This window comes from Loxodonta africana, chromosome 19 (assembly GCF_030014295.1).
Source record: "Loxodonta africana isolate mLoxAfr1 chromosome 19, mLoxAfr1.hap2, whole genome shotgun sequence".
Lineage (NCBI taxonomy): Eukaryota > Metazoa > Chordata > Mammalia > Proboscidea > Elephantidae > Loxodonta > Loxodonta africana.
The window spans coordinates 77,103,611-77,122,046 of NC_087360.1; the positions used below are offsets into that span (position 1 = coordinate 77,103,611).

General features: G+C 40.6%; 1 protein-coding gene and 1 long non-coding RNA gene across 18 annotated transcripts in view; one reads left to right on the top strand and one right to left on the bottom strand.

Annotated features, from left to right (window-relative positions):
• The window catches only part of PCM1 (pericentriolar material 1), a 123,658-nt gene that overhangs the window by 91,597 nt on the left and 13,625 nt on the right, over positions 1-18,436 (top strand). For 11 of the 17 annotated variants that reach the window (XM_064272894.1, XM_064272898.1, XM_064272896.1 and 8 more), the window contains 3 exons: positions 95-351; positions 3,247-3,339; positions 3,435-3,552. In XM_064272894.1, the coding sequence (XP_064128964.1) occupies positions 95-351; positions 3,247-3,339; positions 3,435-3,552 (468 nt within the window). Of the gene's footprint in view, positions 1-94; positions 352-3,246; positions 3,340-3,434; positions 3,553-4,774; positions 6,831-18,436 lie in introns of those variants that run through there. The other 6 variants (XM_064272897.1, XM_064272902.1, XM_064272900.1 and 3 more) reach the window with 1 other exon arrangement.
• LOC111751297 (uncharacterized) lies at positions 346-17,716 on the bottom strand. The gene is made up of 5 exons (XR_002786383.2): positions 17,611-17,716; positions 5,885-5,934; positions 5,269-5,354; positions 3,162-3,256; positions 346-1,855 (listed from the first exon to the last, which is right to left on the bottom strand). It is a non-coding gene; the product is annotated as an uncharacterized LOC111751297 (long non-coding RNA).

The window sequence follows — 18,436 nt, forward strand, 5'->3', positions numbered from 1 at the left end:
ACTCACACATGCAGATTGTCATCAGCTGGTGTAGTCTAGAGTAAAACGGAACAACTGCAGAATTACACTAAGGTTAACTTTCTTCTGATGACAGATGACGAGGATAGCACTCCTGTGAAACCCTGTTACCTCAGTATCGTGGAAAATGAGCAACCTCTAAGTAGCGCTGCCTGTGAGGACTCCCTGGCTACCACCGACTCATCGAAACAGCCTGATCCTTTGCCGTTACCGCTGACTGAAATTGAAACCTTGGTGCCTAGAGTCAAAGAAGTGAAATCTGCGCAGGAAACTCCCGAGAGCTCCCTGGCTGGCAGTCCTGACACCGAGTCGCCTGTGCTAGTGAATGACTACGTATGTATCCTTACGCTTCCACGTATTTCTGTTTTTCATTTCTCTGCGTTTTTAGGTGAGCACTGTGAGCAGACAAGCCAAGCTCAGCTTTAACTGCAGAAGAATTTTTATTTCTTACCCAAGCCTATTTTAAGCTTGAGCAGAAGGGTGGTAGTAAGTTAAGGTGACTATCTCAAAACCTAAAAACGATTCTGCCTTTTTATAGTTTTGAGAGCCAGAGACCTGAGGTTTAGGCAGCAATCTTGAGAGAGTTTAAGTTAGGTACATCTGAGGTAATACAGGTGCTATACGTGAATCGTCATTCATCTCGTACGCCACTGGTGCTTAACTTCTCAACCGTTTAGACGTTTCATAAATCTTTGACAAACCCAAAAGCTTACGTTGGAATGGGGAATACATTAATTTGACAGCATGAGAGTTCTTGTCTCTATTCAGTGAAAAAAGGTAGGACAAGGTATTAGGAAATCTGTACTGATGGTAGTAGGTAGTTTCGTTTCAATTTAGACCTTTGTTCTGATTTAATTTTATAGGCAATAGGTTGTTTTTTGGATCCTTGGGTTGTATATGTTTTATATAGTTTTTATTGTCAATAAAGAAGCAGGGATTTATAATTTAGTGTCAGAACCAAGTAAGTACTCCTAGACCCAAGAAACGTGCTTCATGCTGTTCATTAGCACAGGTTCCCTTTGTAAAGGTGTACCTACAGTTAAGGTTTCATCATTGCTTTTTTCAAAAAGAGAGCTTATATTGCTTCGAAAGCATTGTGAGAAAGAGTAGTTCTTTTAACTCAGTTTTGTTTGCCTCAATAGCAATAATATTACGCATTTAAAATTCTGAAATTAACTGCTAGGTTTATTCTTAATCATTTGATCAGTGCATAGAATTGTTACAGGAGATATCCAGTTGAAATTAGCTTGAAGTTAGATAATAGAAGGCCCTAAATATGAATTTCAGGCAGGAGACGTTTATGAAGGTTTGTGCAGGTAAGGTTGATGCAGGTTAACCTGACAGCTGTGTGAGAGGCATTGTCAAGGAGCCGTGTCAGGAGGCTGCACTCTCCTGTTGTTGCTAGGTGCCTTCCAGTCAGTTCCGACTCACAGCGACCCCGTGTGACAGGGCTTTCTAGGCTGTAATCTTTCCCGGAGCAGATCGCGAGGTCTTTTCTCCTGGGGAGCACCTGGGTGGGTTCAGACCACCAACCTTTTGAGCACCTAAGGGTTGCACTACAGGGCTCCTTGTCCATCCTCCCGGAAGTATGAAATCAGAGCTGAATGAGAGTAGCGTGGGAGAGAAAGAAAAATGTAAGGTTTGCCTCTTGGGTGATTTTGTAGAACTAATATTAGAAGGGAGAACTAGGAGAAGAAAAAAATTCAGGTTTCGGAAAAACACAGCTTGAGGTAAGCACGAAAATGAGTTCCTAAATCCGCCTGAGCCTTCACAGAGTCAGCGTTGAAGAGCTTGCAAACGCGCACTTCGAGTTGGCTGGATACGGGTCTGCCGCGTTCTGTAAGCACAGTAGGAAACAGCAGTTGTTTTTAGAATTATTTTAGCTCTTAGGGTAATTACTACTGTTTTTCCCTTAGCCTGCATAAATTGGCCCCCTTTTTAATAAAATGGGAACAAGTATCTTACTAATACTTACATGCTTTAATAACTTTTACTTGGCGTTATCTTTTGTATCCTAAGGCAATATAGTAATGCTGGATGATAACTTATTAGAGAATATTTTATGGCTAGACTTATATTTATGTACCTTTACCAAAGATGGTTTCTGTCAATGGGGAAAGAGATTAAATAAATAGTATTAAGTTACAATGAGATATTTTCAGAATTGGAGGGGACAAAAGGATAGTCCTTATAGGAAAAGGAAACCCTGGAGGTGTAGTGGTTAAGTGCTACACCTCCTAAGCAAAAGGTCAGCAGTTCAGACCAGGCGCTCCTTGGAAACTCTATAGGGCAGTTCTGCTCTGTTCTGTAGGGTCACTAGGAGTCAGAATAGTGGCAACGGGTTTTGCTTGGTTTTATAGGAAAAGGATAAATACATGAAAATGCCACCCCTGCTTTCTAGGGTTAACAACTACCTCACCCATACATTATTGGGTGCTATTCTTGTTAAAGGAGCCCTGGTGGTGTAGTGGTTAAAGCACTCAGCTACTTAACCAAAAGGTCAGCAGTTCGAACCCACCAGCCGCTCTGGGGGAGCAAGATGTAGCAGTCTGCTTCCGTAAAGACTACCACCTTGGAAACCCTGTGGGGCAGACCTCTGTCCCGTAGCATCGCTGTAAGTTGAAATTGATGGCAGTGGGTTTGGGGGTTTCAGTTATTCTTGTTCAAGTACTCTGTTTTGTTCTTTCCTTGAGTTCTGAATTTTTATGAGTCAGAATATCACGATACTTAGCAATGGCTTTTTTAAACTGATTCTTATGACAAATAGGACTATTCTTCGTAAAATTGATGTAGAAAACCATCAAAGTTCAGTGAGTATAGAAACCATATTTTTACTTTCAAGAACCTCTGCTTTAGAATTCACCCGTGTAGCCTGTAAACTGGACTCAGAGAGGTTAGAAAGGTAAGAAATGCATGAAGCTAGTCAGGTGTATGAGAACAGGTGTCTTGGCACTTGTGTTAAACCCAGCATAGTCCCTACCTGTTATGCTGTCTTTTAAAACCTGAAGGCCAAACAAAAAAGCTAGACAGTGTGTCCACAGCTGCACAGGCCTGACCCTTCCTGTGAATCCAGAATCTGGCTTTATTCATAGAGCTGAATATAGGAGAAGACTGAATACGATGGCACAGTGATGTGTACTTACACAGAAGAGCCCACATTGTATCTTGCCATGGATGTCTTGATTTATGTCCCGACGTAGCATTACATATCATTTGCTTCACTTACAGGAAGCAGAATCTGGTAACATAAGTCAAAAATCTGATGAAGAAGACTTTGTGAAAGTTGAAGATTTACCACTTAAACTGACAATATATTCAGAGGTATTTGGCTGTCTTTTCTTTAATTATACTTGTCTTTATAAGACAAATATTGTTGAGGTGAAAAATGATTCCGTTTTTTAATTTTCATTCCAAAGGCAGACCTGAGGAAGAAAATGGTAGAAGAGGAACAGAACAACCATTTGCCTGGGGAAATAGGATGTGAGACACAAACCGAAGAGTTAGCTGGGAATCCTCAGAGGCTGAAAGAACCTGGTAAGAGTCATTGGTTTTAACCTTCTTGTATTGAAAAACTGTTAAAACTTGATACCATCATTTTGTTTTTAAAATGTGCTGCTATTCACGAGTACTCAGGAGACTTAAGCCAATTTTTGGAAAGGAAATATACTTCCGTGAAAATTTTAGTTCAGTCGCCTAATTTACAAAATGGTAGTACCAGATAATTTTTGCTTTTAATCATCAGTTTTAGCAAAGTAATATGTTCACATGGTATAAGAAAAAAAGGGCCAAAAGAGTTAACAGTAAATAGCCAAGAGCCTGTTTTTTTTTTTGCTTTAGGAGGAGACTCCTGTAACTCTGACATGCTTGTATTTTTTCTAAGTTTATGAAATTCAGCTAATAATCTCATCATCCTTATGAAAAGTATTTAGACTTACTCCTTCTCTTCTCAGTGTTATTATCTTTGGTTTTCCTGTTTGTTACTTTTGTTATGTTAAATGTATACCCTTTTCCAGTTCCATCGACTCTGATCATTATCTGCCACCCTCCTTCCCCCGCCTCCTGCCAGCTGTGTTGAGTTTCATTTATCCCCTTACGTTATTAACGTTGGTAAAGTCCACACACAGTTCTGCTTTTACTTTTGTCCTGCCAGCTGTGTTCGGTTTTATTTATTCCCTTACGTTATTACGGTTGGTAAAGTCCACACACAGTTCTGCTTTTACTTTTGTGGCTATAGTACAAGCGTATCATGGTATTCCTCTGAGGATAAGGCCATTCACTGCAGCCAAAGGAGAGTCCCAGCTTCCTTTTTGAGTTGGAACCAACTTGATGGCAAATGGAAAATGTTTCTTGCCTCAAGCCAGAATGATCTTGTTTTTGTTACTTTCCATCAATTGCTTTAAGATCATATGTGATTTTTTTGTTTGTTTTTGTTTTTCCTCCCTTCTCTTAGTTGGTCCGGGTTTACTCATTTTTATAGTTATTTTCTTATTTCTTTACCAATGGGATTTTTGTGTAAGGACAGGAGATATATTGCACGGTCTGATATCTTGAAACAGAAACCTTCACTTGTTCCTTTTAAACTGTTACTGTGTGTGATCTGGAAATTGTTTTAGCAGACTAAATTAGGATTTTCTTTGCAAGAACCTTATATTTAAAGTAAAAACTTTAATGGAAGAGAACCATATTAAATTCTAGTAGGTAATGTCTTACTTCAGTAAATACTTTATAAGGCCTTAATTACTATTCTGTTTTTCAGAAACAGTGGGAGCCCACAGTATATGAGATGTCTTCAGAAGCTTATCTAACTGTCTTCACATAGTCAATGCATATAGGAAAATGGCACTAAATAAACATCTGTTCTGATCTGTATAAAACTGTTAATTAGTTGGACACTGCATTTTTGATAGATGTACTAATTTCTGCCCATGGCAGTTTAAAACATCAGAAATTGAATTCTGTAGATTCAAGCCTTGAAACACACTGTGTTTTTCTTTAATTTGCTTTTTTTTCTCTTCTTTCTTGTCTTAATCTTTTTACCTCCGTTGTGATGTTCGGTAACGTTAAATTTAAAATGTAGTTTTAAATAAAGTTTGGACTTGTCCGTAAAGTATCTTTTTGGGAAGTTCTATACAGCAAGTATTCTATACAGCAAGTCACTGTTGTGTGTAATGAGGGTGTTCAGAGAAGAGCAGTGGTAAAGAGTCAGGAGTGAGAGATATTTCCTATTTATTATAAAGCCCAGCCACTGACCTTTTTCCTTAGGCCAGGCTTCCGGCTAATGCCAGTGCTGCTGCTGTCAGGCCTGCTGTTCTTTTCAACATCTGCATGTCCTATTCCTGTGCAAGAATAGGGCAGGTGATAAAGGTATCCAGGATGTCTCTGAGGTTATTGTAGAATATATATATATATAAACTCTATTTAGATTGGGTAAAAAGTTTCCAGTACATGTCCATAGTACCTAGAACTTAAATAATTGCTAGATAAATATTAATATTTTCCAGAATTTCATTTCCTATGTCGCTTTAGACTTAAAAAAGAAAAAAAAGCTTTATATAATTAGTAAGCATTTCTGCATAGACAAGTAACATTGTGAATAATTTTAAATGAAAAATCAAATTCTTTCAAGTAGGGATTAACAGAACTAAATTTATATACCAGAGCAGTAAGGTTCTGTATTCCTTCAGGCAAACTTTTCCCTTTTAAGATGATAATTTAAGACCAAAGCACAGCAGCTGCTTCTCGACTAGTAAGCGAGAGCAGGTTTACAGATGATGTATTCAGTAAAGAGAGTCTACCTGACTTCTTCCTCACGAAGTAGATCAGCTTTTAAAAGGTGGTTTACACCCCACACTTGCCATATACTCACTCAGTAAGGCTCCATAGACCCGGTTACTAGATCAACCTTATGGATTCCTCCTTGAATAAAATATAAAGAATTAGTTACAAGTCTTTTAAATTTGGTTACAATTAACTGAAATACCCCATAGGAAAAGAATGTGGTTAGTATTCCCTTAAAATACTTACTCGATACCTCTGTGTGAAACTATGGCCAGTCAGGAATATTAAATGAAGATTTCCCTAGGAGGACATTTACTAAAAAATATCACTAGTTAATTTAAATTAGGTAAGACATACCTCCAGATTTAATAAAACCTCTTCAGAAAATAACCATTCCAAAATCAAGAATTCTTATCCAGTTGGCCTTACTTCAGGGAAGTTGAAACAGTAGGTTGCATTGTTATGTGTCCCCAGATTCTGTATTAGTTTTCTAGACTCTAAGGAGGAAAAAGGGGAAAGCTTCATTTTGGCACTCAAGCCAAGCCTTACAAATATTGTGGCCGTCTCTCTCTGCATGCGTATTAAAGGTAGATACGGTGGAAGACTTGTACGTACATCTTAGTTGTACATCTTAGTCATCAGTGTCTTATCTATGAGCCTTATCAGAATTGCTTATTTGACTTGTTACAGCTGCTGTTATCTAGTCTCGTCTTTTCCTTTTTCAGCAGATGATTTTCTTTTAAAATGCCTATGACTTGGGTGCAGATAACTTGTTTAATATGTTTTCCCTAGTAATTAATTGCTAAAACTGTCAGGCATTAAATGTTCTTGTGTGCCTTTATTTTTTTTTAAGTTAAAAATTTGGTTAGAGGTAAAGGGAGAAACGGTCAAAATGAGTGAGAGAGAACCCTGAGCAGGTGAGACCATGCCTGACTAGAGCTATCCAGGCTGCGGCTGCGCTCTTCGTATTTTGTAAACATTGACCTTGGACAAACTGCTTTTTCACTGTTAATAAATGTATACCCTGCGTATAAGCCTGAATCGCATTTTCATTTAAATTGACATGTGCAGTCATACTTTAGAATTTATTCCAGAATCGTGGCTTTATTTGACAGTTAAAAAAAAAAATCAAGACATGAAAAATGACATATTAACTAGCCAGAGAGATTTATTAAACTGGAGATCATTTTTTGTATAGTACATAGATGCTCTGATAATTGTGGTTATAATCCCATTTGGGAATTGGTTCTCTTCGTTTTGTTAGTGAGGCAGGATTAGTGTAGGGTGTGTCTTAAATCAATCTTTTTTGAGAAATAAAAGCAGATGAAGCAAGCAAGTAAGCACAAACTAGGGGAAGATAAAAGCCACGTGATTGCCAAGGAATTTAGGAATAGAAGCTGGAAGGAAACAAGGACCTTCCCCCAGAGCAGACATAGGGAGAGAGAGCAGCTTCCTGTAGGGTCAGGACCCTGAATTTGGACTCTGGCCTCCTAAACTGTGAGGAAATAAATTTCTGTGGGTTAAAGCCACCCACTTGTGGTAGTTCTGCTATAGTAGCACTAGGTACCCAAGGCACACCCCATCCTCTGAATAAGGCCGGACCTACCAGTAGCCACATCCTCGGTATAAACGTAACAGTGAAAAGTAGCCTGTGTCCTGGGCACTGCGAGAAAACTGGCAGTCTTCATCCTTGGTGGGAGGAACGTTCCTGAGGGTACGGAACCACATCCTGGCCCTGAATACAGTTACAGTTCTCCTCTGTCCTATAGGGCTGCTGCGAGTCAGCATCAGCTCAACTGCACACAACGGTAAGGTCACAAAAGCCTGGAGACAAGAGTTTAAAGTGGTCATGGCTTCAGGCCCTGGCAGAAGTAAATCCCTTCCTCTCGGAAAGGTGACGATGCAGCCCAGGCCTCAAAGAACGTCCACAGATAAGATACCATGAAAACAGGCCTGGCTGCTAACCGGAGGGTCAGCGGTTCAAGCCCACCAGCCACTCTGGGGTAGAAAGGTTGGCAGCCCACTTCCTTAGAGATTGCAGCCTTGGAAACCCCATGGGGCAAGTTGACTGCATCCTGTGGGGTTGCCAGGAGTTGAAATCAACTCGACGGCAGTGGGTTTTGTTTTTTTTTTGGTCAAAAAATACACGAGGAAACAAGGCATCACAAACTTGATCTAGCAGAAACAATAGAATCTGGCCTGAAAAGCTTCACATACCTCAGTTATCGAACTCAGAATATGTTTAATAAGGTAAAAAACTTGAAATATGAGTAAAGGTCAATAGTCTATAAAAAAAAAATTTGACCAAGCTGATCTGTAGACGAGTCAAATAGATACAACAAATGAAATGAGAAACTATGAAAGGCTTTAACAGCGGATTCAACCCGTCTGAACAGTTACTGGCGTAATGGTTAAGTGCTCCAGCTGCTAACCGTAGGTCAGCGGTTCAGATCCACCAGGGGCTCCTTGGACTGAGGGGCAGTTCTACTCTGACCTGTAGGGTCGCTATGAGTCGGAATCGACTCCACGGCAGCAGATTTGGTTTTTGGTTATGGAATAGTTACTTAAGGAGAAAATAGAGCTGAGGAACTTAACAAAGTATGAGAGAGGTTGAGACTCAGAAAATAGAAGGCGGCCCAACATCTAGTTAGAGTTCCAAAAGGAAAAGAGAAAGAGACTGGGCGGAGGCAGCATCTGAGATGACAGCTAAGAATTTCCAGAACTGATGAAAAACAGTCACAGTTAGCAAGTCTAACACATTGTAAACAGGGAAGACAATTTCGTATCCAGAGAAATGATTGAAACTTCAGCGCTCCAAGGCCAAAATCCTAAAAGCAGTCAGGATGACATACATGACTCGCTATCATCAGATGGGTAATAATTAGACCAACAGCCGGCTTCTCGACACTTCACATTCAGAGAGAAAACTGTTCAAGATAGAACTATATACCCAGCAGAAGTTTCTTTCAAAATTTTAAACAAAATCTGAAGTTTTTATCAAAAGACCTAAAGAAATTTTTTACTACCAGAAAGAAAATGATCTCAGAAGGTCTAATTTGCAAGAAGGAATGAGTTAATAATATAATAAATATGCTTATAGATCTGAACATTAACTGTGTACAACAATATTGATGTCTTCTGGGGTTAAAGTACAGCTCAAACGCAAGGTGACAGTAAGTTGGTAGGTAAATTACAGTGTTCTAAGGTCCTTGTATTCTTAAAACTGTAGACTTTGGTAAAGTAAAGGAGCGTGTTGCCGTGTGTAGGTTAATCACTAAAGAACAGGAATGAGGCTGTCTTTCAAACTTGTAAAGGAAAAAAAGGAATTTAAAAAACATGTCTACGAAGTTAAGAATGCAAAAAATAAAAAGGGCAGAATAATTAGAAGGCAGTAGAAATATGTTTAAGACAGGAGAATGAGATTTCAGTATGGTAACTGTAAATGGACTAGGTGCTACAGTAAAAGGCAAAGAGTGTTGGATTTGATACTTTAAAAATAAGGCCTTGTGCACTTTTAAGAAACATCTAAAATACTGTAAAGTTGAAACTAAAGGGATGTAAAAAGACCAGGTAAATACTAGCCCTTCAAAACAAAACATCTGGGAAGTGGTGAATAGCACACAGAAGTTTAAAGAAATTACAATGGAAATCTCTTGAATTCACCAAAATGCTGTAACAGGTATATACACCTAAAAGGTAACGTCAAAATATATAAAGCAAAACTTGATCAAACTATGAGGAAAAAGTAAAATGGATCAGGTCATCTGCTGATGGACATTTAGGTTGTTCCCACCTTCTGGCTGTTGTGAAAAGTGCTGAGCGTACAGGTATTAGTCTGTGTTCCTGTTCTCAAGTCTTCCTGCTCTAACAGAAATACCACAAGTGGGTGTTTTAACAAACAGAAATTTGTTTTCTCCCAGTCTAGGCTAGAAGTCTGAATTCAGGGTGCTGGCTTTAGGGGAAGGCTGTCTGTGGGCTCTTGGGGACAGCCCTTAGCTCTCAGCTTTTGTTCCTAGGTTCCATGGCCATGTTCGTGTGGCATCTATCTGTCCCCATCTGTGCTTGCCTGCTTCGGTGCCTAATCTACTTCTTTTATATCTCAAAAGTGATTGGCTGAAGACACACTACGCTGATACGGCCTTGTTAACATAACAAGGAAATCCTCTTCCCAAATGGGATTACATCCACAGGTGTAGGGGTTAGACTTTACAACACGTATTTTGGGGGACGTAATTCGATCCATGGAAACCCCGGTGGCATAATGGTTAAGAGCTGCAGCTTCTAACCAAACTGTCTGCAGTTCGAATCCACCAGGTGCTCCTTGGAAACTCTGTGGGGCAGTTCTGCTCTGTCCTATAGGGTTGCTATGAGTCGGAATCGACTCAACGGCAACGGGCTTCGTTTTTTGGGTTTAATTCAATCCATAACAGGTATACCTAGGAGTGAACTTGCTGGGTCACAGTTTTAGTAATCTGGTTTTTTCTCATCACAGGTGAATCCTGAAACCATCTTTGTCTCTCATCTTTCAGCTGTGAAGCAGCTGGTCTGTGCTCAGGGGCTGGTGGTTTGCTGGTTCTTCTAAGTACAGTGCATCATTCTCATATAATTCATTTTTATGCATAAAAACACAAATCCATACTCATGTTGCTTCTGTGTAGTGCAGTGAATTACTTAATATGGCCCTTCTGGCTGTAGTCTTTGTGACTCCCACCAAATGACTGAGTGGGACTATATAAATGAGGTGCTTGTGTTCTACCAAGGGGATTGGATAGTTTGCTGAAAATGTAGGTAAGGTACATAAAAAAAGGTACATGGCACCATGCAAATAAGGTGTATGGAGCCCTAGCGAGGGGATTGGTCAGTTTTGCCATCCGCTAAGCTTCAAAGGGAGACATGGAGGGCGAGAGAAGAGCTGTAACTCGGCAGACAGCCAGAGGCGGCAGCACCATGCTAGTCGCTTAGGTGGGGCGTGCCTGCCCACGGAGCTAAGAGTTGTAACACCTGCCCCAGAAGGTTCCAGCAGGGCCCAGGGCGAGAAGCTGTCCTGAGGGAGAAACTGCGTCCTGAGCTGATCCTGTTACTTCCAGGATGATCCTGATCCCAGGTTGTGCCCTATTACTTCCCCAATAAGCCACTTGACTGTAAGTACCGCCATGAGCTCTGGGAGAGGCTGCAGCGAATTAAGGAACCCAAAGACGGGAGGGAGGGTAGTGAGCGGAGGCGGAGGAGCTGATGTTAGAGACGATGGAGTGGGACAGCAGCTTGGAAAAGTTGGACGTTTGGGACATCTTTAACCTCTGCCTCATAGGAACCAGCTTTGTGCTGATTCTTAAAAAGATTATTCATTTATTCTGATTAGTTACCAATCCCATTCCTTTTCACTCCCAACCCCAAAGGGCAGAGGGAAAAAGGAAGACAACCCTCATTCAGCCAAAGGACATACTTGTACTACCATATTTTTACGCAAATGATGTGCGTTATATGCTTTCTGCCAAGTGTGACCTTCCTCCCCTCCCCTCCAGGTATTTTTCTAAGTGCACTATGCTGGTTTTTTTTTTACATGTTACTGTAAAACAAAACAGTGTGCCTACGAAAATACCTGGGGTGGGGCAGGCATGGTTGGTAAAGAAAAACTTATACAACACATGAGTTTTTTTGTGTAAAAATATATTCTTAACTTCTTCACAGATGTCTTTGACTTGAGCCCTTGTTCCTAGCCCAGTGTTGCCTCTTCTAAGAAAGCTAATAGACTTCTCTAAGAGCTCAAAAATGATTGTAACAGGAGTAACTGAGGCCAGAACCGAAAGAATTCTGTCCTGCTGCAAATAGCTGCAAAGTCTAGCTTCAAGCTCTTGGATCAACACCATGACCTCTAGAAGCCTTGAGGCAATGATTTAACAAATCATCTGCGCTTACAGTAACTTCCTCCTGTGACCCAGTACGTAGTCACTGGAAAGGGAGTGTGTGTGGCCAGTTGTGGAGGCCATGAGGAAGAAAATGGAAAGGAGGATTGCTTCATGTCTTCAGATCCAGGAGGGTGGGGACCTTGCCTTGTCTTTTCTGCTCACCACTGTATCACCAATACCTGGCAGACCACCTGTATTTTTTAATGTGCTCCCAATATGTATATAAATAACTTTCACCTAAAGCACCATCAAGTAAATTTGTGCTTTAGGTGAAAGTTTGCAGTGCAAATTAGTTTCTCATTCAAAAATTTAAATACGAATCGCGACTCTGGTTGCGACCCCCACAATGTATCAGCACTCTCCCCCTTTTCCTTCATACCCTGGGTTTTCCATGTCCATCTAGTTCTCCTGTCCCTTCCTGCCTTCTCATCTTCCCTTTTGGGCAGGTGTTGCCCATTTGGTCTCATATACTTGATCGAACTAAGCAGCACGCTCCTCATGTGTGTTAGTTTGTAGGCCTGTCTAATCTTTGGCTGAAAAGGTGGATTCAGGAGTGGCTTCAGTTCTAAGTTAAGAGGGTGTCCAGGGGCTTAGTCCTGGGGGTTTCTCCAGTCTCTGTCAGACCAGTAAGTCTGGTCTTTTTTTGTGAATTTGAATTTTATTCCATGTTTTTCTCCCACTCTGTCCGGGACCCTCTATCTGATCCCTGTCAGAGCGGTCAGTGGTGGTAGTTGGGCACCATCAAGTCCTGGGCTCAGACTGGTGGAGGCTGCGGTTCTTGTGGTCCATTAGTTTTTGGGACTAATATTTTCCTTGTGTCTTTGGTTTTCTTCATTCTCTTTTGCTTTGCACAGAATGGGACCAATAGAAGTATCTTAGAAGGTCGCCGTCAAGATTTTAAGATCCCAGACTCGACTCACCAAAGTAGAACCTAGAACATTTTCTTTATGAACTATGTTATGCCAATTGACCGAGATGTCCCCCAAGACCACGGTCCCCAGCCCTCAGCCCCGGTAACTGTCCCTCAAGATGTCTGGATGTGTTCAGGAAACTTCTATGACTTTGCCTTGGTCAAATTGTGCTGATTTCTCCTATATTGTGTGTTGTCTTTCCCTTCACCAAAGTTAAGCTCCCAATATATTTTTTAACAGCCCTATTGTGGTATAATTGACATTTAAACTGTACTTTAAAGTATGGAATTTGCTAAGTTTTGATGCATGTATATAACTGTGAAATCACGATGACAATGAAGATAACAAACATATTCATCATCCCAGAGTTCCCTGCTGTCCCTTCGTAATCCCTCCCTTCTACCGGAACCTGTCTCAAGGGAAGCACCGATTTGCTTTTGTCACTATAGATTACTTTCCGTGTTCTAGAAATTCATACAAGTGCAGCATAGAGGCTGTATTCTTTGTTGTCTGGCTTCTTTTCACTCAGCATAATTATTTTGAGATTCACCCATAGTTCACACTTTGTATTGCTGGGTGGTAGTCCGTTGTATGAATATAGTGCGCTTTGTTTATCCAAAGTGCACTGTATCTATTCACAACACACAAATGATGGGCATTTGTGTGTTTTCCAGTTTTAGGCTATAGCAAGTGTAGAGAAAAGACTTTCCAACTCTATTAAAGTAAAATCAAAGAGATTTTACTTTATTTAAAGCCAATGTATCATTTGAACGGGGGTGGTGAAAACCACAGAGTCTGAAGCTTACGGATCCCAGGGAGAGGGTGCAAATCCCACATAGTTTTAGTGTTGTAGGAAGAGCTACAAAGCACAATATCCTGATTGGTTTACAGCAATTAAGGTTAATAAACGGCAGGACAAAGCAAAGTGTGATTTTTAATATTATTGGTTATGTTAACACAGCTGGAATACATTGATTGGCTAAAGGACCTAATTGGAAGGTACGTGGTCGTGGAGGGGTCTCATGACTGTCACAAAACAATGGCATGGTGATGACATGAAGGATACTGTCAGGCACAGGTTGTTAAACATTACCTTGCTCAAAGCATATAAGCTACGGCTGCTAACCCAAGGGTCTGCAATTCAGATCCACTAGGCGCTCCTTGGAAACTCAGTGGGGCAGTTCTGCTCTGTCCTATAGGGTCACTATGAGTCGAAATCGACTCGACGGCACTGGGTTTGGTTTTGTTTTTTTTGTTTTTAAGAAGATTAATATAAGGAATTTTGTTACAGACCCCTGACCACAAAGAAAGCATTTCCTCAATGACAGGGTTGGTTCCTAAGCAACAGGGCTTGAATCTCTGTGAAAGGGTATAGTGAGTCTTAGCGTTAGTCCAGCCATTTTATTTTAAGCCAGGTGCCTCTTTTGTTTTTTATATTCCACATCACAAGTAAAGCTACTATGAACATTTGTGTATAAGTCTTTGTATGGACGTATACTCTCATATCCTGTGGGTAAATACCTAGGAGTGAAATGGCTATATTACATGGTAAGTGTATGTTTATAAGAAATAGCCGATTTGTTTCCCCACACGGTTGTACCATTTTATGTCACTGTTACATGTGGAGAGTTCCAGTTGCTCTACATCTTTGTCAGCACTTGGTATAATCAGTCTTTTTAATAGGTGTGTGGAAACCCTGGTGGCGTAGTGGCTAAGTGCTATGGCTGCTAACCAAAGGGTCAGCAGTTCAAATCCACCAGGCACTCCTTGGAAACTCTATGGGGCAGTTTTACTCTGTCCTGTAGGGTCGCTATGAGTCAGAATTGACTCGATGGCACTAGCTTTGAGTTTTGTTTTTAATAGGTGTATAATAGTGTCTCCTTACAGTTTTGATAAGCATTTTCCTAATGACTAATGACGTCGAGCACCTCTTCATGGGCTTATTTGACATCCATATATCTACTTTGGTAAATTGTCCCAAATCTTTTGCCCAGTTTAGAAAATTGGTTTGTGTTCTTACTATTTTTTGGTACTGATATGTCTTCTTTGGTAAAGCGTTCAAATATTTTGCCCATTTTTAATTAGGTTTTTGGATTTATTTCTGAGTTGTGAGAATCTTTTTAAATATATATGTATATATTCTGGGTACTAGTCCTCCACCAGATAAGGCTCTAAGGGATAATCAATTTACTTGCTTTAAAAAAAAAAAAAACTTTTATTTTGTTGTTTAGAATATACACAGCAAAACAGACGTCAATTCAACAGCTTCTACAGGTACAATTCTGTGACATTGATCACAGTCTTCGAGTTGTGCAACCATTCTCACGCTCCTTTTCTGAATTGTTCCTTCCCATTAGCAATAAACTCACTCCCCCCTAAGGTTCCTATATAATCTTTTGAGTTGCTGTTGTCTATTTGATCCCATATAGATCTTCGGCGAGCACAGTGCTTCCTAAGACGGACATTATTTACTAGTTAAGCTAAACTATTGTTTGGTTTTAAGACTTCAGGGGATATTTTAGGTTTATGGTTGAAAGATTATCTCAGGACAATAGTCTCGGGTACATCCAGCCTCCATGGCTCCAGAAAGTCTGAAGTCTATGAGAATTTGAAATTCTGTTGTGTATTTTCTCCCTTTTGACCAGGATTCTCCTATGGAATCTTTGATCAAAATGTTTAGTAATGGCAACTGGACACCATCCAGTTCTTCTGGTCTCAGGGCAAAGAAGGCAGTTGTTCATAGAAGCAATTAGCGATACATTCCAAGTCCTCTTCCTATTCCTGACTCTTTCCTCTCTTGTTCCAGGTGAACAGAGACCAATTGTTGTGCCTTAAAAGCTTACAAAGCTTGCAAGCTTTTAAGACCCCACACAGTACATAATGAACCAAGAGGTGTAGAACAGAAGTACTAAACACTTTATTAGGCCAATAACTGGGATGTCCCATGAAACCATGATCCTAAACCTCCAAACCAAGGAACCAGATCCCATGAGGTTTGGCTGTACATAAACAGCCTTAGCAGCTACTTTTTTTTGGTCATTGTATGTCCATATTGTAGCGTACATCAAGACTTCATTTCTCTTACTGGCTGAGTAGTATGCCATTGTATGCATTTACCACATTTTGTTTACCCATTCATCTGTTGATGGGCATTTAGGTTACTTCCACCTTTTGGTTATTGTTAATAGTGCTGCAGTGGACATTGGTGTACAAGTCTCTGTTTGAGTCTTTGCTTTCAGGTCTTTTAGGTATATACCTAGGAGTGGGATTGCTAGGTCATATGGTAGTTATATTTTTAGTTTTTTGAGGAACCACCACACTGTTTTCCACAACGACTGTACCATTTTGCATCCCACCAACAATGGATGGGGGTTACAATTTCCTCATGTCCTTGCCAACATTTTTTTTTTTTTTTTTAGCTTATAGCTTCTAGTGGCCACCCTCATTCCTTGGCTGTTTGCCCACTTATTCCATCTTCAAAAACAAACACTGCATCTCCCTCTGACCCTTTTTCAGCAGTCACATCTCCCTCTGACCACAGCCAGGAAAGTTTCTCCCCTCTCCGTAAGAATAGGTTGTCTTCCACCCTCCCCACAATCCAAAAATTGTCTCTTTGCCACAAAATCCTTAACTTAATCACATCTGCAAAGTCTCTCTTGCCATGTAAGGTAACATCAGGTTCTGGGGATTAGGACATGAACATCTTTGGGGCGGGGGGAGGAGGGTTGGTCATTATTCTTCCACCACAATCCCTACATACCTTATGTTTTTTGATGTTGTTGCCAATGCCATTGTTTTGAATTTCAATTTCTGATTATTTGCTGCTAGGCGATAGAAATATAATTGGTTTTTGTATATTGATTGTCTATCCTGTAACCTTGCTAAGCTCACATACTAGTCTAGTGATTTTTGGTTTGTCTGTCTGTATGCTCTGTAGGGTTTTCTACATAGATGATCATGTCATGTCTAAGTGAAGACACTTTTACATTGTCTTTTCCCACCTGGCTACCTCGGGTTTCCCCCCTTGCCTGAATGCACGGGCTAAAGGCTAGAACAACCAGGGCAATGAATAAAAAGTGGTAAGAGTGGGTATCTATCCTTTGTTTCCAATTTTGGGGGAAAAGTGTTTGTTTAATCATAAAGTATGATATTAACCTTATGGTTTTCATAACTATAACCTATGGCTCTACATCAGGTTTAGATGTTTTTAATATCTTCCATATTTCTATTAACATTTCAGTCTTTCCTCTAGTTTTCTTGATCATTGGAGTATACTTACAGTAATGGTTTTAGTATTACTCCCTACTAATGCCATCATCTGTGACATTTCTGGTTGATTTCTATGGATTGATTTTTTCCTCCTCATTAAAATGCCGTATTTTCCTGCTGCTTCACATACCTCATAATTTTTTATTGGGTGCCAGACATTGTGAATTTTACTTATTGGATGCTAAGTATTTGTGTATCTCTATAAATATTCTTGTGCTTTGTTCTGGGTGCAGTTGGGGTACTTGGAAATAATTCAGTCCTTTCAGATCTTGCTTTTAAACTTTGTTAGGCAGGACCAGAGCAGGGTTTAGTCCCACTACTGGGGCAAAGGTCCTCTAAGTACTCTACCTGATGCCCCATGAATTACGGAGTTTTCCACTCTGGCTGGTGGGAAGAGAAAGTATTTCCAGCCCAGTGTGAATTCTGAGACTTATTAACTCTAACCTTTTGAGTGCCTCTTCTCCCAGCCTCAGGTGACTTTTTAACGTTCACGCACTGAGCACTAAGCTGTAAGCATGAGGGAAACCCTCTGCAGATCTCCTAGTTCTTTCAGTGCAGTGCTCTCTTCTCCAGTACCCTTCCCTGTGAACTCGAGCTGCCAAGCCTCTCAGGCTCCCAGCCCATCTCTTCAGCTGAGGTCTGTATCCAGGCACTACCTGGATTCCCCCTCTCTACTCCATGGCATGCAAACCCTCCAGGCAGTAAGCTGGGGCAGTCATAGGGCTCACCTTGTTTGTTTCTCAGATGCCTGGTCACAAGTGTCTTAAAAATCTGTTTCATCTATTTTCTCTGGTATTCCTATCGTATCAGGTGGGATGGTGAATCTGGTTCCTGCTGTTCTGTCTTGCCTGGAAGCAGAAGCTTTGATGACCTCCTTTGATGGCCAATATGTTGTTGAATAAGTAAATGTGAGTTTGCAGAGTTCATTTCTTCACTGAGTTGCAGGAAGTAGGAGGGATAAAGAGAAGGGTGCCAGAACTTGTTTATACTTACAATAAAATTATAATTATGATACAGTTGCTCCCTTGATACACTGTCATGAGAGCCTTCCAAGGAGAGCACATGGGAAATTATTTATAGAACCTAAGTCTTACCTTTATGAGTAAGACCACTCGGTCACTTCAGCCCAGTTTTATCTTGGAGCAGTAACTTCAGAGGAGGCATCGTGGCAGAACAGAGCAGAATCTTGTCTTATTCCTATGCTGAGGTAAGTTACCGTCCTCAGAGGCTTCTGGAATGCTATGACTCAACAACCAAGAGGGTGGGGTGAAGGTTAGGTAAGTTTAGATTGTCAGAATGATTTGATCTATGAAATGGTAATCATCGGTCCTTGGACACGTCTCCTGCCTACCTCTCTAGCCTCGTTTCCCTGCACTCTGCAACCTAACAGTTCTACAGACTGGTCATACTGTTTCCTGCCTGCACGCCTCCACGCACAGGCCTTTTCTCTGTGTGTAAAGCCCTGTATCCTTTCTTCTTCTGTTGAACTCCTACTCACCCTTTAAAACTTAGCACAAGCACCATCTCTTCTGGGGTAATTTTCTCTGATTGTGA